Here is a 26,142-nt window from a genome sequence, read left to right on the forward strand (position 1 = left end):
AGCCCTCCCTCCATGGGTCAGAGGACCAACATAAGGATTCTTCCCATTACTAAATGTATATATTCCTACAATACTGTGAGATCGATTTGGGTGATGTCTCTATATATATCTTGACCTCTGTAAGCCCCCACTTTGACCCGTGGGCCACAATGGCATTTTAGGTTCCAGGGATTAATGTCAATTCTGAGCTAATCTAACAGATCTGACAACCTCTGGAAGGACTTGGCATTTTCCTTTTCCCAATGTGCAGTCACCATCATGAATGGCCCCAGGTGATTCTAAATCTTTGGCCAGGTTTCAGGGCCTTTCCCGACAGTGACTGAGTCTCCACCAAAACTTATGTGACTGGGTCTGTGAATAGATTTAGGTTTAGAGAGTGGATAAGAGATCACAAATCCTACCATGGTGACCAAAGTTGGGTTTTTGCCCAAGAGAGCTAGTCTTTTCCTGTCTCTGTAAGTCAGATACCAGCTTTTCAGTCTAACCATCTGTTCCATTCCTGGGGACTCCATAATCTATTAGCCGTCACCATAGCACCCTATGGCACAAAATGCTCTGATTATCACCTCATTCCTATGCCTTGTTAAAGTAAGTGAACCTTCCTGAAATTTATTCCTACCACATATCCTCTGTCATGCGGAGATCACATTATATACATTTAAATCAGGGAGCCCAGTTCTGTTTGCAGCCTCTATCATTGTTCTCTATGGCCTAGAAAAGATAGTTAACATAAAGCTTTTCAAGCACGCTGGTTCTTTCCTCACCACTATAATTCTTTGGCGAAGGGAGTGTCCCACAGGCCTGGCCAGTGGATGGGTAGAGGAAGGCTGAACAGGGTGATTCATAATAGATCCTTTCCAGTATTCTTACTTACTTGAGCTTTTGGACTTCTTCCACTTTGGTCTGCCAGGAAAATTCTGGCATTTCAACTTTTTACTATGTAAGCCAGCATTGAATCAAGGATTCAATTAATCATTCCCACCTGCTCAAAGCAATATGTTAAAACCCAAATCTCAGATGAATGTACATGTATTGATAAATGTGGCCTAATCTCATTTCAGTTCATCTTCTTGTTCTAAAACCCTTCAAATCAATCCATTTCATTCCCTTACATGCTAGCTAGACTCCTGCTGATATAAATTGGCAACATTTTTCCATCCTTTCAGTGTATAGGCTGTCACCTCCTGCATCAGGCCTTGGTTTTTGGCTATATTAAGATCTAACATGCTATGAGCTTGAGGGTAACAGGAGTGAGTCCTGAAAAGAATTGCCATCCTTTGGGTTCCAGCCTCAGCTGAAGCTTCTTTGGAAGTCTTCTTACTATCTGGGAATATTCATTTGTGAAAATGTTGATTTCCGTAGATGAAAAGTTGGGAAGTGAGGAGGATGGTGTTTTTGGTAAAGACGTTTCAAGAGTGTTTGAAGATTCAACGTTCTGAGCCTCTTCAGCATTTGATCAGATAGTACCATCCCGTGTTTCAACTTTTCCCCATTACTACTCCACTACCAAGACCACTAATATTAGTATTGCCCATTTTATTTAGCATAGCAGTTCCATAAGCCTTTAAATCCTATTCTGGAGTTACCCTTCACCCTTATTTGCCCTGAGGCTTAAGTAAATAAGGACTCTTAAACCTGACTGAGAAACTTTCTGATATTTTACTTCTGCTCTGATTTGAGCATTCAAGGCTTTCAATGTGTTCTTTCTCCTTTGTATCCTTCTTTGCAGCATCAGAACTAGTCATGTCGTACTACAGTTTTCACACTACACCCCACCACTGTTAGTTTAGCCTGCAGCCTTACCTTGCATTGGTACTTCATTCCATGCTACCACCAGTGACAGTTTGCGTGATCATGTTCCCGCACATGCCTAGAATTACCAGTATTCCATTAACTCCCCAGTAAGAAGGCCATGCTGTTCTCTTCTCACATGAGCAACCCAATGGCAAAATGTCGTTTTGATTGACTTGGGCCTTGGACCACTCCTGCTATCTATAACTATCAGTCACATTCCTGACTGGAAAGCAGCCAGACACTCAGATGGGGAAAATTTGGCGACATCCATGAAAGGACTAATATTTACAAGAGAATGGTTAGGCTTAAAGGAAACCAAAAAAAGGATAGTAGAAGCACTCTGAGGCTAGCAATAGTAGGATGTCACTAGTACCCCATGTCTGAAGAGGCAAGGGAGGGGAGAGGTCACTGGACTGAAGAGAGGAAGGAGACAGTCCTGAACACCGACCTTCCATAGAGGGATATATACACCAAACCTGTGGCTGAGGAATAAACACCTTGACCTCATTCTTTCCACCTACCTGTCTCTTGCTGATGCCTCAACATTAACTGTCCCTAAACAGAAGCCAGAGGACAAAGGACCCTGTTGATGACGCCAGTAGAAATTCACTTTATGTAGGAGCAGAGCAAAGAGGGGTGAAAATGGCTATGGAGACGGAACAGAGATTATGCCACAGATTAACTAAAATTGAAGAACTAGTGCTTAAAATAACTAGTATAGAGCACTAAGTGTAATGTTTTTAATTCTAATTTCTGTTTTCTTATGAATGTTATTATTAGTAGAAAGTATTTTGCTCCTCCCCCACTCTGGGTAATGACTGTTCATTGTTTTGTTTTATTTAGTTATTGTGTTCTATAGTATTATCACTGTAGTTCTTTATACTATTACTGTATTTTAGTTTTGAAATTTTTTTATCTCGTAGGTTAGTAACAATGAGCCCAGTATTGTTGTACACTTAGGTTTCTGTGAGATTCTATATATCTATATTCTCACTAATTTTTGTCTTTGCCCACCTCCAGTTCTTTAGCTTTCTTTGTTTTAATCAACTCACTTTTATCGCATCTTTCCTAAGTGGCGAAATTAGTTTTATTTCATGGGAATATAGATATTTGAATAATTTACATAACTATAATAAGAGGTGCAGCTGGCATAAGTAGGTGTGACTAGAATTATAACTGACTCTTAGTGACTCCAAAATCCAACTGCTGGAAGTGTTTATGTGGACATACAAAAGAGGGACCTATGAGTGCCAGGAATTCATTGTTTCGGGAATTCACCCATCAGTATGTTTTTCAAAAGGAATTGAGAGGCAGTCAGTCAAAAGGGAGCTTCTCACTATTATAATTCCCATTTTACAGTTAAGGAGACTGAGGCATAGAGGGGTCACGCAGGCAGAGCCTGGATTCAGACTCCAAAATCGATACTCTGCTATGGGATAAATGATAACAGCCTTGTATGTTTATCCTATAACATTTTAACTCTATTATTACCTCAAATGATAAAGAAAAAAGAATACCATCTGGAAGTCAAGAGGTTGACATTAGGTTTTAGAATGGGCTCACTGCAAACTAGCTATGTGACTTCCTCAAGTCACTTAATTTTATCTTCCAGTCTCCTTGTGCTACTAATATTATACGATGCTAAATACAACGTGTTATCTTTTTTCCCGGGGCTTTGCTGCTTATCAGTTACTATGACCAAGCCTTAAAGAGTAAAAGAGTAGTCCCCATTCCCAAGTTTTTTTTTTTTAGTTTATTGTAGTTTGTTTTAACTTTTAAAATAGATTTGCATAAAATGGAATAGGTTTTAAGTTGACATTTTCAGATGTTCTTCCCAGTGCCCATATTACATCTCTGCTGCTATCTGCTAACCTAAATCTAAGAGATAGACAGTTTCTGATTTTCCACTTGTGGTTCCACAGAGTTTGTTCATTCAAAATATATTTCCTTTTAATAAATACTTTTTGAAAAAGCTCCCTTTGTCTTGCTGCAAACCAACAGGAGAAGTGTAAAACAATGTTGAATTTCTCCTCACAACGGAATAAGAAATGAGTTTAAGTATACAAAACCCTGATTATTTGATTTGATTGCATGTTTTAAATTTTGATTATAGTCATTGATAACATTTAAAAATTTTGAAAGGATGCCCAGTTTTACAAATAGTAAATCAGAGCCCTTTAGAGAGCAAAAATACTTTGGGAGTGTTTACCAGTGTTTGCCATGGTAAAGTTTATTTTCTAGCAATGCTTTTTTAAGAATATAATTTTATTATTTCTGGAAATATATCAGACCAATTGCAGATAATTTTTTTTTAGTATCAGATAATTCCTGTCAACTCCTATATTTTATTTTCTACTTCTTAAAAATAATGATGGAAGAAATCATAGCCTTTCTTCGGTTATAGCAGTGCTGTATACTATTTCTCAAATATTTTGAATTTAAGAAATAAAAAATAAAATGATACAATCTAAGTTTTATTTGTACAATCATCCATGTTTGATTTTTTAAAATATTTTAATTTGTTATGGGTTATTGAGAGCTAATTTATTTGCCTTGATGCTGGACATTTCATTAGAATTCCTTTATTTCATTGCAATTATGTTGGCTAAATTTCAACATGTCTGGTAATCCCAACCCTCTTTCTACTTTTGTCCCATTGCAACATTCAGAACAAAATGAATGGCTGAAAAACAAAAAAAGGAAACATATCTTTTTACATGTGAAATTTAAATGACATTTTAAAAGAGAATGGGAGGAGAAGGGAAAGAGAGAGAAATGACGAATTGGAATATATCATCAACAGTATATCAGCTGAAGATCATCGTCAGATTTTTAGCCCAGTGAGAAAATAAATTGCACTTTTATGAACATGGCCCAACCTCATACATTATATTAGGTTGTGAGAAAATAAAAGGTACTAGTTTCTATTCTAAACTCTCTATTCCTTAATCTTAAGATTTACCATTCAAATCATCTAATTTGCTTTATATAAATTTATAACATAACATAGTATTTCTGAATTTTTAATGATGAATCATTCAATCAGTGTGCCTGCTACAAAAAATATTTTTAATTAGTTTTGTCTCTTAAAATTTTTAGTTTAACAAGTGATTATATTCCTTTCATTCCTAGAAATTTGGCTAGTTTGCTTCAAATGTTATATATTATTCCTTTTTTTTTTATTATACCCAATATACTGGGGAAATGGTGTTTCAAGTAAGCCCTGGACCTCTATTAATCAAAGTAATACTCAGCATACTTGTTATCTTTTAAATCTAGGAGGAACTAGAATTACATATATTTTTTTCTAATTAATATTTCAGATATATGTCTCACATACTCTAATGCTGTGCCCAAATTAAATATTTAAAACAGAAGAGTATGTGTTTCTAATATATGGAAACTTACATAATATATGTTGTAAATTTCTTTGTATAAATTATAAAGAGAAAATATTAAATAAGAATGCTTTTCACACAGTCTCAAATGTTTTTATGCCATATCTAAAATTCAGTTTTGGCCGTTGGCTTGTACTGGAGTCAAAATATTACAAAAAATTATTGCATAAAGATGGAATATTTTTAGAATATTCAAAAATGAAAAATCCAGATGTTTCAAAGAAACATATTTCTTGTCTGTCGTATTCCTAAAAAGCCAAATATTCCTCAACATTAGCATATTTTTTAAATGCTTGTTTGTAGTAACACTAAAGTATTGTACCAAGATATATAAAAAAAAATCCTTAAATAAGCAGATCAGCGCAGTGTTTCTGATCTTTTTGTTCATCTTATTTTAAGAAAATAAGAACTACTTCGTGATTTTAAGACCTGCTATAAAATTCTAAGTAAAACCTTTGCTTTCAATTAAACCAGTATTTAGTATATGATATAATTATTTACTTGGATATATCACCTAAAACAAAATACTTTGTAAAAATAGTTTACCTTATACAGTCATGTACTGCTTAACAACAGGGGATACATTCTGAGAAATGAGTCGTTACGTGATTTCGTTGTTGTGTGAACATCATAGAGTGAACTTATGCAAACCTAGATGGTATAGCCTACTACTGTAATTTTATGTTATCCTTATATACTACTGTGTTTCCTCGAAAATAAGGCCTAAGCGGACCATCAGCTCTAATGCGTCTTTTGGAGCAAAAATTAATATAAGACCCAGTATTATATTATATTATATCCGGTCTTATAGTGAAATAAGACTGGGTCTTATATTAATTCTTGCTTATTTCTGGGGAAACATGGTACTGGCAGCACAGGTTTGTTTACACCTGCGTCACCACAAACACATGAGTAATGTGTTGCATTACAAAATTACGGTGGCTACGGCATCACTAGGTGGTAGGAATTTTTCAGCTTCATTATTATCTTATGGGACCACTGTCGTATATGTGGTCCGTTGTTGACTGAAACATTGTTTTGCTGTGCGTGACTATATATCTGTATCGCATAACCCTGGAGTAATAGCTATTGGAGGAACTTTCTAGTGTCAAAAGTCTTCTTTTAACTTCGGGTCAGTAAGCCTACATTTTTCTGAACAAGAATCTAGTTTATTTTCAAACACCTTAGGAATGTTGATTTTTACAACACTGCTTTATAACCTATTCAATGTTTGACAATTTTCAGCTTAAGAACTTTGTTTTTTATGTCTAATTGTCAATTTAAAGCTGTTTTGTCCTATAAAAAGGAACTGGACCAGATGTACCATGTAGATATCCATCTGTTAAGAACTTCTGCCTCATTGTACATTTTTATTCCTTTTATATAAGGACTGTAGTCTTATTTTTCAAGAACTTTATTTTATCCATTAAAAATAGCTCAGAAATACTGAATGCTTGTATTTGTTCCAATACTGATTTTTAAAAAACATATCAGTTAAACAGCACATTGCTGCAAACTCATTTAAAAGTTTGCCTTTTTTTTTTTTTAACTCTGGTTTGTTTTGTTCATTTATGCCTGTATCTATTAATGAGAAAATACCTATAAAATAAAATATTATGACTCACTCTGCTTTTGAATATATTTGGACATTCACGTTTAGTAGAATGTTAAAGCAACCAACAGGCATTTTGAAGGTATATATTACATACCGTGTTTCCCCGAAAATAAGACCTAGCTGGACCGTCAGCTTTAATGAGTCTTTTGGAGCAAAAATTAATATAAGACCTGGTATTATATTATATTGTATTATATTATATTATTAGACCTGGTATTATATTATATAAAAATAAAACCGGATCTTATATTAATTTTTGCTCCAAAAGATGCACTCAAGCTGATCGTCCGGCTAGGTCTTATTTTCGGGGAAACACAGTGCTCGCAGAGAAGCTCATAAGAAGAGATAGCTTTCTCCTTATCTTCATGTTTCTTAAAAATGAAGTTCAAAAGTAGCATCTGGCTTGGACTGAGATAGAGCTAGCCTTTGACCATATTGTTAGAGAAACGACTTATTGTCAAATGTTCTAGTTTTAAGTCTGAGATGGGATAGTCTGTTAATCCGGCATGAGAATGATACGCCCTCAAATATAGTCATTTCTTGCTAAAGGATTCACTACGATAGCCACATCACTTCCTTAAATTGCTGACTGATGAGGAATTCCATTAAACTAAAAGGTATTCTAAAGTGCATATAGCGTTTGTAATCATTCACTCTTTACTAATACACCCTCTTCCCATCTTGTTTTATTTAAATTATCTTCCTTTGTCGCACCCGTTGCATTCTACTCTTTCTTTTGTTTTTCTCGTAGATTTTTGCACCAACTTTTCAATGTTTACTTCAGAATTACTTCACTTTATTTTTTGAGGTGACTTCCAGAAAAAAAGTACATAAATAAGTACCTTTATATTACATAGGAAATGATTTGTATAACATGGAATTGCTGCAGGTCCTAGACCTCTGAGTATTAGTAGTACTGATTATTTTGTGAAATGAGTCGAGTAAAAAAAAAATAGGGCTTAGCCTAAAGATTATCATCATCAGTTATTTTCATGCTGATATAATTTTAAAACCTGATCACCATGACTTTACTACCAGATTTACCAAAGAGATCCGTTTAAAAAATACTAATTCATGGACCATTATATGATAGACATATTGGATTAAATTATGCTGGTTCAGAAATTGAATCTAATGCAGCTCATTCATAATAGTGATGGGGCATTAAGTGTAGTATAATTTGTCCTGCAGGCTTCCCGAGTGAGAAGGAACTGTTTTCACCTGATTGTAGACCTGGCACCTGGCCCACTTTCTGGGTGATCTCCCAAGTGTGAACGTTCCCCACCCTCTACTCCCCCTTTCCTTCCTGGAGGTGGTTGATAGAGGTGGATTACCCTGATAATTACACAAGCTGTGTCAGTTGCACACATGATTTGCATGACGGTGCTATGCTGATTTCACCCTTCAAATCCTGATACTGATGATCTTGGTTCTTTTTTTGTACAGTATGCTTTATAATAAACACTGTAGAGAGGGGATGGGATTAATATCATCATTTCCAACTCTTAAAACACACACTTAAGACCTTGACCATTGAAATTTGATTACAAGGGAAAAGCCACTTTCAGTCATGTCAGCTGAGATAATTCATGTGATTTCCACCTTTTTTTTTCCCCAGACAAATAATCATTATATATTTTACCCTATATGTTCCTCATAAAAGAAATTAAATAATTTAAATAACGTACATGATAGCATATTTTAAATGGACTATTTTCTAGTAGCAGTAGTCAAGTTTCTTTAAATTCCAGACATGTATCTCCAGAAGGAATTATTAAAAAGAAATCTTTCTTCAATAACACATACTCATCTGATGTAGCTCTTCATTTGGGCACAAAGACATTTATTAGATCAGTTTACTGTTGGAAACTTTCCTCTTCACTTTTTTCTATTCCCAGGAGTTCTAAAGAAATAGGCAAGAATCGTGGATCTATTTCTCGTTCATTCTTCTCAATCTTCTGCAGACACTGTCCTCATTCCTACATTTACTGTCACTGTTTTGCACCCTATGTGGATGTTGGTGTGGACAGTCTGAACTTGTGGCGTTTCACATTTCCCCTCTCACATCGCTGAGTCTGCAGGCCTGGCATGTTTGGAACTCCATGGCAGAAGTGGAAGGGCGGCATGCCAACTTCATTGCTCACTCAGTGTCCAAAAGGGCACAGCGCACTGTTTTTTTGAGGTGTTTTTTTTTTTTTAAGCTAACCTCCACCCTCTTTTTTTATTTTCTTACTTGATCCTGGTATGTGAGTCAAGGAAACCTATTCATCCTCAGCCTGTACTATCTTGCCAAATCTGGTAAGAAAACTCCCAAATAGGAGAAAACCATACAAACGAGGTAAATAAAAACCAATATATCATTGATTATAAGCATATAAAATATATATAGAATATAATTAAACTTTTATTTAAGGTATCAAATCATCTATCAGAGTGGTATCCCTTTACCTTGTACAGAAATATGATAATAATCATAGAGATAAAAATAAAAGATCCTAAATTCAATATAATAAGAGATCTTACTGTATTTTATTTTGCATCTGCATCTCTTACACTGTGTCGATTGAATGAATGAATGAATCAATGAATCAATGGATGCTTTCAGTTGAATGTTTTTGCATTCTCTAGAAAGTTAGTTTTTTTAAGATTAGTGAAGGTCAGTGGTGGTTATATGTATTTTGTAGTAGATGATAAATGTAAGTTCATTATAAAAATAAGAGTTAATAGGTAACATTTAATAGTCTCTTATTTTGTGACAAGCACTGTTTTAAGGTCCATAATTTATAATTAAGGAAAGTCAAATTCAAAGAGAGAGATGCTACCTAACATCCCCATACGCTGTAGTTTTAAATATCATATGTATGGTCCCGCATGAACAAAAATGTTCCATAATAATTGAGGACATACAGAAATTTAGAATACAATAAATCTAAGAATAGTATAAACTACCTTTGTGAGAGTACTTTCAAAAAATAATGCTCTGATGTGGCAAAAAAAAATCTTTCCATTATGACTATATATGGATATTTTATACAATTTCCAAATACTTAGGAAAACCTGGGTTAGAACCTCCGCTTTGTCCAACTCCAGAGGCTGAGCTCTCAGTCACCCTACTCCTGCTTTCCTTTCTGTTCTCCATACAGCAGCCAGAATGTTATCAAAAAACCCCAGTTAAATCATGTAATTCCTGTGCTGAAAATCTTTGAATGGTTTTCCATTGCTCTTATAATAAAATCAAGCTGCTTCTCATGGCCAGTGGAAGTCCTGCCGACCTCTGCTGTCCGGTCATACACCACACTGCCCTCACTCTGTGTTTTTGTCCCCCTGGGTTCCTTTATTTTCTACCCCTGGGATTTTGTCCTGATGATCCTAGAAGTCTGCCTTCAGCTCTTCCCCCAGCTCTTGGCATGGTCACCTCATTATCCTTCAGATATTTGCTTTAAATATCATCTCCTTGGAGATAGTGGCCTTCTATAAGCACCCTCCCTAAAGCATCATCCTAGTAACTCTTTGGCTTCCTATCTCTGTCTTAAAGTCTTATAAAGCTTGAATGAGAATCTGTGGTTATCTTGGCTTTTTGGTCATGCATATGTTGCTTGTCTCTCCTCCCACTCCAGCGCCCCCTCTGCCCCCGTCTGTCCTTCTAATGTAAGCTCTGTGAGATCATGGACCTGTTCTATCTTATTTATTAATGTATCCCTATTTGCTTGAATGGTGCTTGGCATACGATTTAAAAAAATGTTGTTGATTAATTGAATGATGAGGGCCTTACAGTGTAATGTACTTGTTCTAAAAAAAAAAAGATCCATAATAGGAAAGGGAAGAAAAATACCAACGTGTTCTAATTTCTATAGGGTCAGCTAATGCATATTTTTCAAGTTTGTGAATTACAAAAATAAATAATACATTTAGATATTTTTCTTGTGAAATTAGATGTAGATTAAGGGTGCTCTTTTCACTCACTCCTGGACAGTAAACATAGCACACATGGGTGATGGCCTCTTCCAGTTGAAAATCCTTGTTACCATGTGAAGAAACCTAAAAAAGCTCTAATAATGAAATGACATTTATTCATTCGAAACATATTTCTTAAGTATCGACATGGCAGGTGTTTTTCTAGGCACTTGAGATACAGCAGTGAAGGAAAAAAAGATCTTGCCCTGTGGAACTTATATTCTAATGAAGGAAGAGAGACAATCAGCAGTAAACATAATAAATAAGTAAATTGGATAGTATTAGAAGGTGACAAATGCTAATGGGGGAAGAAAACAGATGCCACTTATTGAGCACTTACTTTCTGTCATGTAGCTTAAGTTTTCCATATGCTTTTTTTTCCCCCCCACAATAATGCAGCTGTTTTCTCATTTATCTTAACCTAGGGTTCACACACAGCTGGTAAGTGTTAGGGCTATAATTTGAAAACAAGTTATAACTGGAGCATGTTGTCTGCTTTTCCAAATTTACCGGACCTTTTTAATATCCAAATTTCTTGCTTACTTATAATACTTGAAAACCTTGCTTATTTACCTCAGTTATTATAATATTTGAAAGTCAGATAAGAAAAATCATTTGAAGAAAGAATGAAATCATATCAAAAAGGAAAATTTATGTAGTTGGATTTTTAATTTATTCTGTATGCCTCGAAAGTTCTTACTTGGTTTTCTATTTACTTTTCGTTCCTCATGATAAATGTTTTGCACGTTTGTAATAACGAGAGTTACAAACATGTCAGTTTGTCTTGTGTCTTAAATTCCTACTTCACCATGTCCTTGCTGCATTATAACTCTGCACCTCTATAATGTCTGTGGCTCCTTATATACATCAATCAATCAAATTAATTGGAAAATCATTGTCATTACATTATAAAACAAATGGAAATATTTGAATGGATAAATAATGTTGGCTAATGTCTGTCTTGTTCAGGGTTATCCACAGCATCTAAAGACACTCAATGAAATATGTTAAATGAATTTATAAAGGAATTATATATTCTTGTACAACACTTGGCAAATCCTATAAAAGAAAAGTGAAGTTTATTAATGTTAACAGTGGGAGCTTATTTTGTTATTATAGTACAGTGTTCCTCAAAGTACATCCACAGAAAAAGATATTTACTTGAGAAAGTAATAGTTGTTTAAATAGATCCACATTTAAAATAATTGGGGGGAAACATTGGGTTAAACAGGTTTTGTTGGCTTGCTTGTTACTAAATCTAAACATGAAAAAGAACCTTTGAAATGCTCATGTACATTGTGACTCTATGAAATGCCCCTTAAATGTACTGGCTCACAGATTTATTTGAACATTCAACATTTCCTCCTCCCAAACTGTCATTGGATGACTCTGCCTAGTGAGATAGAAGTTATTTCACTGTAATATGTAATATTTGACACCTAATTATGCTGTCATGATTACTTATAACGAGGCTCTGTTTGCAAAATAGCTCACTTTTCAGGTAGGAAGTTGTTTCCTGTCTAAAATATTCTCTTCCCACTTAAACAGTTTATAAAAACAGTGTGTATATATATGGATATATATATATATCCTGAAGTTATTCAGCCTTCTAAAGATTTAGAAAAAAAATAGATGTGGATATTTCTCAAAATTTTAGTATCAGGCATAATTTTAAAACAGTAAAGCAAGACACAAAGGGGAAGATTACCAACATTTTTTGACCACATGAAAATTAAAAACACCCAAATGTCAAGAAAGTATAAATTATTAATAAATATTTATAAAGAAATAAATCAAAGGATTTTGGCATTAATAGAGAGATTGAACAAATTAATGAGAACGACAATAGCAATAAGAATATAATTGATAAATAGCTAAAGGTATTGAATAGGTAATTTGAAAGGATGTTATACAAAATGTATTAATTTTTTTGTTCAAAATTCAGTTTCACTGGTACAAATTAAAAAGAAAACTACAAATTCTATTATATTGTCTATAGCATAGGTTCGCAAACTTTCTTGATTCATGTCTCAGTAGTTTTTCCATACTGCCTTGAGGCCTAATAGAAATACCTAACAATATCATTTATGAAGTGGTCAGGTCCAAATAACTTAAGTGTTTCTGTCCTAACAACTTTATAGCCATTTGAAAAAATAATATACATGAGGTGAAAGACAAAGCCATGTTTTTATTTCATTTATAAACAGGGACAATTACTTACTAATGGGATAGTACACCTTGCTGGGCCTTGCCAACTTCCCAAACCTTAGAATCATATTGGACACCCCCACTTGCATTTTCTGTTCCATATTTATTTTCCTGTAGTACTTGCTTTATGTTGCAGCAATCGCTGAAACCTAGCTTCACAAAGATATGTCATTGAAAGAAATGTAATGTGATATAGGGTTGAAACTCTGAGCAAGTCATTTGCTGAGGGGTATTGAAAATTATTATTTCTTTTTTAAAATTTTTATAAAATTTATTGGGGTGACATTGGTTAGTAAAATTATATTGGTTTCAAGTGTACAATTCTGTAATACATCATCTATATATTGCATTGTGTTCACCACCCAAAGTCTGTCACCATGTACCAAAATTAACTCAAAATGGATCAAAGACCTAAATAAAAGACCTGAAACAATAAATAGCATAGAAGAAAGCATAGGTACTAAACTTATGGACCTTGAGTTTAGAGCGGACTTTATGAATTTGACCTCAAAGGCAAGGGAAGTAAAAGCAAAAATAAGAGAATGGAACTATATCATGCAAAAGAGGTTCTGCACAGCGAAAAAAAGCATCAACAAAACAAACAGGCAGCCAATCAAATGGGAGAAGATATTTGCAAACAACACCTCCAATAAGGGGCTAAATATCCAAAATATTTAAAGAACTAATATAACTCATAAACAAAAACAAACAAACAGTCCAATTGAAAAATGAGTAGAGGGCCTGAACAGACACTTCTCCCAAGAACACATACAAAGGGCCAACAGATACTTGAAGAAATGCTCAGTCAACTTCACTAGCTATCAGAGAAATGCAGATCAAAATTATTTACCTCAAATATTTAAAATATCATGTGCTCATGTAACTTTAAAATATCCTTCCTACGAGTTTGCTTCAGCACCCCCAAAGTGCCTTGCTACAATTTGAGGACCACAGGACTAGCATATTATTGGAGAATTTATTATTTTAATGAAGTACTTGTTGACAGTGTGGTGAAATGGCTGTCTTATACACTAGTAGTGTGAATATGAGTTGGTAAAACCTTTTTTGAGGAAGCAGTATAATAGGAATCAAGAAAATTAAAATTGTTTATATAGAGGGTTCATGCAATATATAACAGACCACTAGTTCAGACAAAGTATAGCTTAAGGGTACTAAAAACAAAACAAAATAAAAAAATTAAGTGTCAATTGCGTATTTCAGTGCACATCTTTTTTTCAGATTAATTTATAATTCTGTGAGCAATTGACAAGTAAAATCAGATATCAAGTTCCCATTTTTTGCATTATAAATATATAAAGGAAAGTGGGTCCATATAATTTTATTAAAAAATAAGTGAATGTGATATATGTATAATGCTCTGTGACTTTATATGTGTAATGACGAATGGTAAACATATTTTCTGTATATAGATGTGTTTCTTTGCATGTTTCTATATGTAAACACATACATCTATATAAAGAATAAAACATTTACCACATATATTAGTGCTATTGTAATTTGTTTTATAGGTTTCACTAGGATAACTCTTGAAGTGACATATTTCAAGAAAATATAAGTGAACAAGACTTGATTATGCTGTTTATCTTCATAACACCCTATGAATTTGTGGTAAACAGTCCTACTTCATACTTCAAAATTCTTTATGGCTATTTGATTTGTTCTTCCTTTTGGGTAGGTATATGGGGCTCTTAGGAGTATAGGGGCAGGCATTTCTTATTTTGAATTCCTCATAATGACAGATGAAGAAAATAGCAGTAAATGCTAGCAGTCTTTTTAATTAAATATTTTTCAGGGTTGTCAAATTATCTTTATTGCATCTTCAATTTGTAATTCAATACTCAGGTCAGTAATCTGTATCTATACCTCTGACAGATTGTACTGATAGTTCTTCCTTTGTGTGTGTGTGTGTGTGTGTGTGTGTGTGCCTGTGTGTGTGTGGTACAAGTGTAGGATTTTTGTGAGGTACAATGCATCAAAAAAGAGACTGTTACCTTTTGAGATAGTCGGGAACACTGACACTGTTATATCCTGTGTTTTAGAATAGTGAGTATTATATGTTCTTAGAATTATACTTTTAAGAAACTTTATTTCAGTTACCTGAATGGTACTGGTTATGAAACTTACAAAGTTAGTGTAACTTTCTTGGTATTTAATCTAATTAAAATATAACTTTTGCTTCCAATCATGATGAAGTATTTGGGATCAGATTTACTCTCCTGTCTTCAACAACTATGATACCAGAGAAAATATATTAAATAGCTTTTATACATTGAACAAAAGCCACTGCAGGACTGTGATCCCTAAGAGAAGAAAAACAAAGGTGGTGAGTCCTATAATTATCCCAGCTTACTTCCTGGGGGCAGTTTCCAGGCCACAGCTCAGGAACAGCAAACCCAAACAGAGCCAGGCAGTCTTGCTGAATTGAGGAGTCCAGGGAGACCTATGTGCTTAGAGTGTAGAAGGCAGAGTATCAGACAGGAAGAAGCTACCAGAAAAAGTTCTGAAGTTTTGCAGAGGGCCCCTCGACTCTTTGGCTAAATAGTGATGTTCTTATGTGTATCAGGAAACTACCTGAAACTGGGAAAAGAAACACCAGAAAGCAGAAGGTCAAACAATTGCTGGAGCTTAAGCAGGGTTGAGGATAGTTCATTTTCACCAGCCAGTGGGGAATGATTTTTGTAATACTCGAGCATTGAGCAAAGTTACCAGATTAGTATCATATTACTGGGAATAAATTAGGCTTTAGATCAAAGCATGCTCTGGATCTGCCTTAAAGTGTAAAAGCAAATATTAAAAGGATCAACTGATTCCAAGAACTGTAACAGCATACTAGAACAAATTAACCACACTTTAAAGAAATGCAACAAAAGTTAGAACCCACTAATGTAAAATTCCCAATATCAAGCATCCTATTGAAAAAAACAACAACAACAAATGTGCAAAAAAAGGTGAAAGATATTACCTATAATCAATAGAAAAATTAATCAATAGAAGCAGACCCAGAAATGAGCAAATGGTTGAAATAGCAGACAAGGATGGTAAAACAGCTATTGTAAATATACTCCATATATTTAAAAACATAAAGGAAAACATAAACATGATAAGAATAGAAATGGTACTTGGAGGAAAATATATAGCATTAAGTACTTATATTAGAAAAATAGAAAGGCCTCAAACTAATTAAGCTCCCTTCTTAAGTTACAAAAGAAGAGAAATTAAATCTAGAGTGTGTAAAGTAGGGAAAAAATAATGATAAAGGCAGAGATCAATGAAAGACAGAAAAATAATAGAGAAAAATCAATGAAATTGAAGGTGATAAGATCAATAAACTGGATAAACCTCTAGCCAAGATCAATCAGTACTAAGAGAGAACACCCAATTTCCCAATATCAGAAATGAAAATGGGACATCACTGAATCTCCTCTAACCATTGGAAGTATAATACAGGAATATTATGAACAAGTTTATGTCAATAAATTTGAGCAGATGAAACAAATTCATTGAGTTACTACTTCCCAACAAATTATGAGTTCAGCATTACCCTGATATCAAAACCAATGGCATTACAATAAAAGGAAACTGTATAGTAATATCCCTCATGAACATAGATACAAGAATTCTAAACAAAATTTTAGCAAGTAGAATCCAGAAATATATAAAAAAAGGATTAACATATCAGGACTAAATAGGGTTTATTTCAAGAATTCAAAGTTCATTAAATATTGGAAAAATCAATGTAATTCCCCATATTAACAGACTAAAGAAGGAAAAAAAACATACACTCATCTTCATAGATGCAGAAAAAGCATTTGATATAATTCAGTATTAATTCATGATAAAAATTTGCAGCAATAGCAAGGAACTTCTTTGACATGATAAAGGCTATCCTAAAATCTTTCAGTTAGCATCATACTAATAATATATGAATGAAACTTAACCTGTAAGAGTAGGAACAAGGCAAGAATATCTGTTCTCTCCAATTTTATTCAGTATCGTACTGGTAGTCTTATCAATGCCGTATGGCAACAGCAAGAATAAAAGACATACAAACTGGAAAGGAATAAGTAAAACTGTATTTAGTTTTAGTTGATGTGGTCATCTATGTAGATAATACTAAGCAATCAACCAAAAAATAAAACTGAGTGATTTTATTAAGGTTGCAAGATTCAAGGTCAGTATGATGAAAGTGAGTATATTTCTATATGCTAGCCATGGACAATTGGAAACTGGACTTTAGAAAGCAATACCATTTATTATAGCATCCAAAATATATATGAAATACATAGAGATACATTTAATACTATATGAAATACTTGGAGGTGAATTTAAGTAATTTTGTGCAAGAAACACTATAGAACATTGGTAAGAGAAATTAAAGAAAACCTAAGGAAATGGGGTGATAATAGCATGATCATGGTTTAAATGATTCAGTACTGTTAAGATGATGATTCTCCTGAATTTGAGCCTATTGTTTCAATGCAATCCTAATCAAAATCCTACCAGCCATTTGTGTAGAAATTGACAAACTGGTTCTAAGAAATTTTTTGGAAATACAAAAGACCTAATATTTTAGGTCCAAAATAATTTTGAAAAAAGCAAAGTTGGATGACTTACACTACCTGATTGGAAAACTAACTGTATTAGTAAGACATACTCTTTTGGTTTGAGGATACACATAAGAGATTAGTAGAATGGAGTAGAGAGTCCAGAAATACGCCACAAATATATGACCCACTGATTTTCAACAAAGGTGCTGAGATAATTTAAGGAGGAAAAGAAAATTTCTATAAATGAAGCTAGAACAATCAGATATCCACATTTGAAAAAAAGAATGGTATAGGCTTTACCTTACACCACATACAAAAATTAAGTTGAAATGAGTCATAGAACTAAATACAAGAGCTAAAACATACAACTTCTAGAAGAAAACAAAGGAGAAAATTATTGTGGCATTTGGCTAGTCAAAAACCTCTTGAATAGAACACACACACACAAGCATAGAAGAAAATACTGGTAAATTGGACTTACTCAAAATTAAAAACTTTACTCTTTAACAGAAACTCAGACATAAAACAAAAGCAAGATAACCATAGAAAATATTTGCAAAGTGTGTATCTGCTGACAAATTTGTATCCAGAATAAGTACTCTTGAAACTCAATAATAAAATTACAAACAACACAATAAAAAAATAGGCAAAAAGTTTGAACAGATATTTCACCAAAGAAAATATGTGAATGGGAAGAGATTAATCTTATGAGACATGAGGAAAACACAAATTCACCATGAGATACCACTACATGCCTATAAGAATGGATAAAATGAAAAAAAGGTTGACAATACCATCTTGGCATGGATGTGGAACAATTGTAACTCTAACACACTGCTCATGGAAATGCACAGTGATACAGCCATTTTGGAAAACAGTTAAGCAGTTTCTTATAAAGTTAATCAGATACCATATGACCTGGTGGTCTCACTTCTAGGTATCTACCTAAGAGAAATGAAAACAAAGACTTGCCTGCTGCTGTCCGTAGAAGCTTTATTCCTAATAACCATAAACAAGAAACAACCCTAACTAGGAAATGGATCAACAATCTGTGGTATATTGGAATATACAATGAAACACTGCTCAGCAATACAAAGTAATCAACTACCAATACATGCAACAGCATGGGTGAATCTCAAAATCGTTATGCTGAGTGAAGGAAACCATACACGAAAGACCACATACTGCATGGTTCAGCTTATATGAAATCCTGTAGAAAAAGGCAAAACTGTAGTGACAGAAGCAGATCACTGGTTGCTATGGCTGCATGTGGGGAAGGGAATTGGAGCAAAGGAGCAAGAGGGTGATGGAAATCTATATTTTAGCTGTGGTGGTTACACAACTATATACTTCCATACTCCTTGAAAAGTACACTTAAAGTGTGTGGATTTTATTTTATGTAAGTTGTACCTCATTAGTGCCAATTTTAAAATGGATGTGTTGAATTTTGGATTTCAGAGGAATATGCATAAGCCAAAGCTCAGAAGGCATTTGAAGTATGAGTTTAAAGTGCAGTCATTCAGCAAATGCATATTGACTATTTCCTATGTTTAATAACTACCATAAGCACTACCAGTTCGAAATTGTGTAAAACATGACCTCTATCCGGCTGACAGAACTGATTGGATTAGGGAAATACATAGATATCAAATGGATAATTACAATACAATTGTCATAAGTAATGTATCAACAGAGTATGAACAGAGTGCTGCGAGAGCACAAAGGAGAAAACTATGATTTCGGGGTTCACCAACATCATTTAAGAAAGGTTTAAATGACAATAGGAGCTTACAAACATGGGAAATTATTCCAGGCATGATTTGACGTTTCATAGAAATGAAGGCTTAATTTAGAGGGCAGAAAGGGACGCTGCTGTACTGAGAACAAAATCTGGATGCACATACATATTTGTCAGGGAGGAAGAGATTGAGAAGTAGTGGGGGATCACAGCATGTGATCCCCGAAGCTAAAACACGGTGATTCAAGACACATGAAGGTTTGATAATGACCAGGAAATTGGGAAGATTTAGGATTGAGTCAAGTCCACTGGATTTAGTGATTCAGAGGCTACTGATGACTTTTTAAAAAAATGTTTCAGTAATATCAGAATGAAGGTGTTTCAGATGGTGAGATGTGTTTTATGATATGTTATGTATTTCATAATTGTAAAAATGAAAGTCGCAAAAAACTGGTCTATGAATATACATGATATACATATTCATGGTTTATAAGTATTATACAGAGAAACTCAGAGAGAGTAAATGTAAACAGTATTTTCATGAACTTGATTTTTAAGACATATCAAAGAAATGGCAGGAAATGGTCTTGTGGAGATAGTAGAGCCATATTTGGCAGGGATTGTTAATGATGTTTGAAAATAATTTTCAAAAAACTAGTAAGGGCATGATCTCGACTTTGAAGGAGCTGAGTTACATGAGAGCAAATAGAAAGAGATGACAGCAGTTCCCGGAAATTCTGAAACACTACCTCTCCTCCCACTTCTCCCTACCCCCCATTATCTGACCAACCTCTACTTTTCCTTTAGTTATCAGCCTAAATGTTCCTATCTCAGGCAGACCTTCCTGTTCAACCTTCACAAACTAAATTAGGTCCCCATGTTACACTAACTAGGACAACATTCTTTCGCAGAATCTGCCACAGTTTGTAATAATTGCTTGTATACATGTGTTAAATGTGTCTCTTCCTCAGCACACTGTCAGTGCATGAGGGACAGACACCACGAGAATTTCATCTCCAGTTTACATTCCAGCTTCTTCGGCATTGGTACATAGTAGGCTTTTAATAACTATGTATTAAGTGAGAGAGGTAAAGGGAAAAGGTGTAGCATTTCCAGAGCCAACTTCTTGGAGATAAACTAGTTAAGAGATGCCCAAGTTCCAACATGTCACCCAGTATGCAGATTGCTGGAGTGGCATGCAGGTGAAGATGTAGGAAAATTGGGGTTATACTTTTAGAAAAATGTACTCCAATTCCTTGGACTCACTGAAAGCAAGGATGGGATGAAAAGGAAACAGGGATGTTTTAAAACAGCTGAAGTAAAGCAGACAGGATAGACTTCAAAAATGAAGGGAGTAAAAACTATGCGTTTTGAAAGCAATAAAAAATATACTGTCTTTTCTTCCTTGTCAGGTTACTTGGGAGTTTATAGAGGGTTGTAAGCCAAAGGGCATGGAAGGGAACTGCATTTTAATCAAGTTGAGAAGGAATCAAGTTTGCTTATATAAATAAGGGGAAGAAAGTACAGGAGGTTGTGTTCACAGTGAAACAGGTATCATAGGCAATGCGACAAGACTAAAAAGGGGAAGATGGAGATGGCAGAACTAGTCTGTAGTGGCCTATTAATTACAATGCATGAGCTTAATAAGAATTAATTGGTTAGTAGAGTTACTCCGTGCAAATTCCTCAATTATTTCTAGAGAAACAGCCAAATTGAGTAATGGTTATAGTAAACAAAGGCTTTTTGTAATATGTAGCCTCATTATGTGTAGTCTTGGAACTTAATTACATGTAAATATATTATTTGCACTAAATGTTTTTGACTGAAGTATCTTCTTGTATTTTTTAATGTTCTTACACAGCTGTACAAATTCTTCACAATATACACAGCTGCCGGGTTTCAACTTCCCAGAAATTCTTGGTTCTGAATACTAGAAATTACTTTGCCTAGTATTTTTTGAAATGAACAATCATGCTTTAGATAGTTTTTATTTATTTAAGACGATTTACAAAAAATTATAATTATGAAACAACTTATTTTCATTTATATGCACCTCAAGTACAATCTAAAGTTTCTGTTTTTTTTAAAAAATCAGCATAGTGAAACTTTGATGTACCTTTGAGTACCTTGCCTTTTTCCAGTATTTCAATCTCACGTATGACCAGTGTCATAACATGCATTTGTAAGGTGACTGCAGTTAGGGATGCCATCTTTGGCCACGAAAAAGAGTTGTCTACATGTCCTCTGCGCAAAACAAAATGATTTCTGTGGGAGTCATGTGAGAGCCCCTGACCTGATTCACACTGTGCTTTCCTAGGAGGGCTTTGGCACAGACCACCTGATGGTCTATGCTTTCTTATTCCTCTTCAAAACCAAGAATCAAATTGCTCTGTGATTTCCTCGTGAATTGTTACATAGTCAAATATGCCTCTTTCCATAAATGTGTTCTTTTTCTTCTTAATCAATTTTGTAATTTTTTTTTTTTAACATGTCACGCTGTTTTATCAGGTATACTGAGATAAGGCTCTTTGGCTATTGGGAAATCATTTATTTTATGAATGTGAAATGTATTGGAAAATATTACTATTATTGTATAACTGCATATGTTAGGGTTTCAGGTTATTGTTAGTGGTCCTGACTCAAAGCACCACTATCTTAATTCTTAGTAATGTAAGAACAGTGCTGATACGGGAGAATACACTGATCTGCTGCAAAGTTTTGCATGTGTGAATAGCTATTACCGAGGTGGAAAGAAAAAAGAAACTCTGCTTTTATCTGTATGTTTTTCTCATCATTTGAATTCATTTTAGTCTTCTTGGTACCCATGAATATAATCTTTTCATTAAAAAATGACATTTTGAGTTGTTACATTTTGGTTTCCTTCAGTAAGATTCTCTGTACTTACCTCCGTCCCCCACAAATAAATAAAAAATAATTCTCATCATGTATCTGGGGCACTCCTGATTTGTCTTTTGACTGAGTCAGAACTGAGAGAATTGTGTTAGAGTCGGTGTTAGTGTTAAGAGGCAGATAATTTGAAGATGGATCATCTAGGATACAGTCAGAGTGTGAATTTGATTCAGTATTTCCCCTATCACCAAAGGTACGATCTGCCTTATCTTCTTTCTGTATTTTAGCCTTGGTAGAGATTTACTATCTACATCCAAGTGTGGAGGAGGAAGAGATTTAAGTTTGAAAAGCATATACATGCTTTCTCCAGACTATCAAACGTTAGCTTTTAATTTTGCTTTAGATGACACTGCCAGCACCCTAATCTTGAATTCTCTTCATAGTGGGTAAACCTCACAAGTGCAACTACTGTGGACGAAGCTACAAGCAGCGCAGTTCACTGGAGGAGCACAAGGAACGCTGCCACAACTATCTCCAGAATGTCAGCATGGAGGCTGCTGGGCAGGTCATGAGTCATCATGGTGGGTAGATATGGCATTCATCATTTTCATTCCCCTTTCCACTGCTTTGGTAGTTTCTTACGGGTGACACAGGTCTCGCTACCCTTCAGTTTAAGAATAAAATCTTACTTTGTTTAAAACTATTTTAGATCATACTAACTTTGCATGGGATTATCTTCTGAAGCATTTGAAATGAGTTGAGCTTTGGGACAGTTTGCAAACAAGCTATATTGAGTTTCTGTGATACTCCCAAGTTATTACTCGTAATGTGTTTGTATTAACATAATAATTGCAGCCGACCTTGAATACACCAAAGGAAGGTACTATTTACTCTCCTCTTTCATTGGTTGTACCAAATAGTTAGACATGGTTCCAATAAGTCTATAGGTTTCCTAAAAGATTTAATTGATTACTTGTGTATTTTCATTCCTTTTAGGTAAGTGATCAGTGATATAATTGGAAATTTCTCCAAGCCATCTTGTGATATATTTTGGGAATTACTTAATTTTGCTTTCTACAAATGTGGAGAACAGTCTAGAACAAAATTAAGCACTACTTACCTCCACAGAAATCAAACCCCAAGCAAAACATTCTTGTTTCCACAATGCACAGTAGCAGATAGGAAGGCAGCCCCTCAGGTTTATCAGTTACTAATTCTGTACTACTGAAAAATTAATGTTAGAAAATCTGCCTTACAGAGGACAGTAATTAATTTCAATTCTCTAGATTTGCACCTGTCCTGTCCTACTAATTATATTTTTATGCTGATCAATTTTATTATCCATAGAAGTTCGTGCAAAAATGTTATCTTAATGGTACATTTATATATTTTATATAAAAAAGATTTGGCCAATATTAAATAGTATAATGGGGGAACGCTATAGTCACTTTTAAAATATAAATACTATCTATTTAGTGATTTATGATAACTCAAAGATTATTGTTGGGTTTTTGTTTGTTTTATATAGTGCATACTGTGGAATTATGTTTATTGGACAGCTATTGATTATGCTGTCGGTAATTTTTTTTAATAAAATACTTTGTTATCCTGAATAATTGAAGCATTTCTTCGTATTGAGGATAGTTTATGTAGCATAAGGAATCAGATTTAATTCTGTTCATTGTTGTGAGTCCGTTTCTTTTATATTGTTATCGTTATTAACTATAATTTTTAAAAACCTGTCTGTTTTAAATCTTAGTGAATTTGATATCACTAAGATAATTGGCATTATCTGGGCTTATGAGGGTCCCAGAATATAGAGGTTAAAGTGGTGGGCCTAGGAGTCCAGCAAACCTGGTCTGGCTATGTGATGTCCGAGTGTGTTACTCTTAGGCTTGCTTTGAAAATTAAATGTGATTGGATGTGCAATAAACACCCAGTAAGTACTTCTTTTTACTATTACATTTCCAGATACTAAATATTAAGAAATTGTAAGTGTTCTATCACCTTTAAATTTATGATGCTAGCCAGCATTAACTTAGGCATTCGAGGTTTTATTTGCCTACTAAGCACACCATTTCTGTGTAACCACCTTTAGAGGTGGTTTGAGACAGGGTAGCTGATACAGGCTTGGGGGCATGCCAAAGCTTTCTAAAGACACCTTATAGCACTGCCACTTTTCCATATAATGTTCTTTTATTGCACTTTTGACATTTGATTTGATTATTAATTCTATTCAGTTTTCCATTCATAGTTATGTATGAGACTCTGTGTTGCATATACATCTGAATGAGTCTCTAAAAGACTTTATATTGTTACAGAGAGATAAGGTGTATATAAATAATTATAGTCAATATTTAACTCTCTGTTGGCAGTTTAAACCTATTATAGAATAAGTGCTGACAGTTTAAACCAGTGTGGTTTTTTGGGGAAAAAGACTTCTAAACAACTGCAGTCTCAGCATCAACCTCATTTCCCAGATCGCTTTGCCCTTGGCAGGCAAAGGCCCTTTACAGATGGCTCTGAAACTGAAATAGAGAAGGGAGAGTGGGGAAAGGGTACGGAGAGAGCAGGGGGCAAAGCCAAAGGAGGACTGGGGAAGGGGAGGTTTCGATATCATTTATAGACCCAAGTATTCAATATTGGATACAGTTTTAACCAACTAAGTTTATACTAATGCCATTTCATGCTGTACTTTTTCTAGGTGTATTGTAATAATAATTTGATATTGTCCTTAATCTCCTTTTCCCTTTGTTAACATACTTAGTGGAGAATTGACTGCATGAGATAGGAATTGATAAATGTCATGAGAGAGAAAAATATGGGTAAAATGCTACTAAAGTTCATCATTCACCTTATCGCATATACATAGCTTGGTGTGTGTCTCCTTTTAAACAGAGCCACATTGAAATCATTTTTATCCCCTTCCCTCTCTTACTGTCTCTTACCGTCTTCTTACATCTTATCTATATTTTTTGTCTTTTCTTCTTGGGGTAGGTGTGGGGTTGCCATCATTGAGATTGCCATTAGCTCCCTGAAATTAATTACTATTCTTTTATTTTCATATTTGACATATAGTCATAGCCTCTCTTGCCCAAAACATATTCTTCCCCATGTTGGTTCTTCTAGTGAGAAAGTGTCTGAAGTCAAAGTGGCATTGGCACTTCATTCAGGAAACATTTATTGAGGGCTTGCGATGTGGCAAGTTCTATGGAACATTCTGGAGATATAAAGATAAATGGACACAGTTTCTTTCTTACATGTATAGTCTGGTAGGAAATACCTACTTAAAAAATAAAATGAAGCACATGCTCTAATGAAGGCATATAGATGCTTCTCCAGACGCACAGATGCGGAACTAACCTAACTGTCTGGAGAAGTCAAGGAAAGCTTCTTATGTGCAATGCTTGATCCGTACACGAGGATGAGAAAAAATTACATACATCAGACGGATTCACAGAGAACGTACATTCCAGGCAGAAAAGTGAGCTGTAGGCTAAGACCTAGAGGCATAAAAGAATATTAACAGATTCCTGGAAGTTGAACATAGTTGGAGTTAAAGGAGTGGTAGGAAATGAAATTGAAATAATAGGTTGTGATGCAAAGATAGAGTCTTTCGTTCTTATCTAATGCTTGAATTTCACTGGGTGATCAAAATTTGTGTCTTCTAAAGAAAAATGTCACCGATGCAGAATATAGGGTAGATGCCTGACTAGCATTCTGGGAGAGACTGGAAGTGAGAATGTCAGGAAAAAGATGAACAGGCAGGAGCAGAAGACAACAGGGTGAAACACTGAAGACATATATATCAGGTAGAATAAAATGTTCTTCAGTTTGATGGAAAGGGAAAAATAATGCCTTATAGTTTTGGAAATAAAGATAATAATTGGGTTTTATCGCAGATTATCTTATTTGGAAGTTATTTTATGGCCATTTTTCAAGTCTTTTCAGTTTAAAAAAAAAGCGTTAAAAATCAAAGTACATCATTAACTTTTCCCCCTTGCCTGAAGACAAAAA

General features: G+C 34.5%; 1 protein-coding gene across 13 annotated transcripts in view; it reads left to right on the forward strand.

Annotated features, from left to right (window-relative positions):
• IKZF2 (IKAROS family zinc finger 2) overlaps positions 1-26,142 on the forward strand; it is a 151,600-nt gene that overhangs the window by 106,864 nt on the left and 18,594 nt on the right. For 11 of the 13 annotated variants that reach the window (XM_033112482.1, XM_033112485.1, XM_033112480.1 and 8 more), the window contains one exon: positions 22,569-22,706. The exons of the other annotated variants lie outside the window; for them this stretch is intronic. In XM_033112482.1, the coding sequence (XP_032968373.1) occupies positions 22,569-22,706 (138 nt within the window). The remainder of the gene's footprint in view (positions 1-22,568; positions 22,707-26,142) is intronic. 13 annotated transcript variants of the gene reach the window in all.

This window comes from Rhinolophus ferrumequinum, chromosome 8 (genome assembly GCF_004115265.2).
Source record: "Rhinolophus ferrumequinum isolate MPI-CBG mRhiFer1 chromosome 8, mRhiFer1_v1.p, whole genome shotgun sequence".
Lineage (NCBI taxonomy): Eukaryota > Metazoa > Chordata > Mammalia > Chiroptera > Rhinolophidae > Rhinolophus > Rhinolophus ferrumequinum.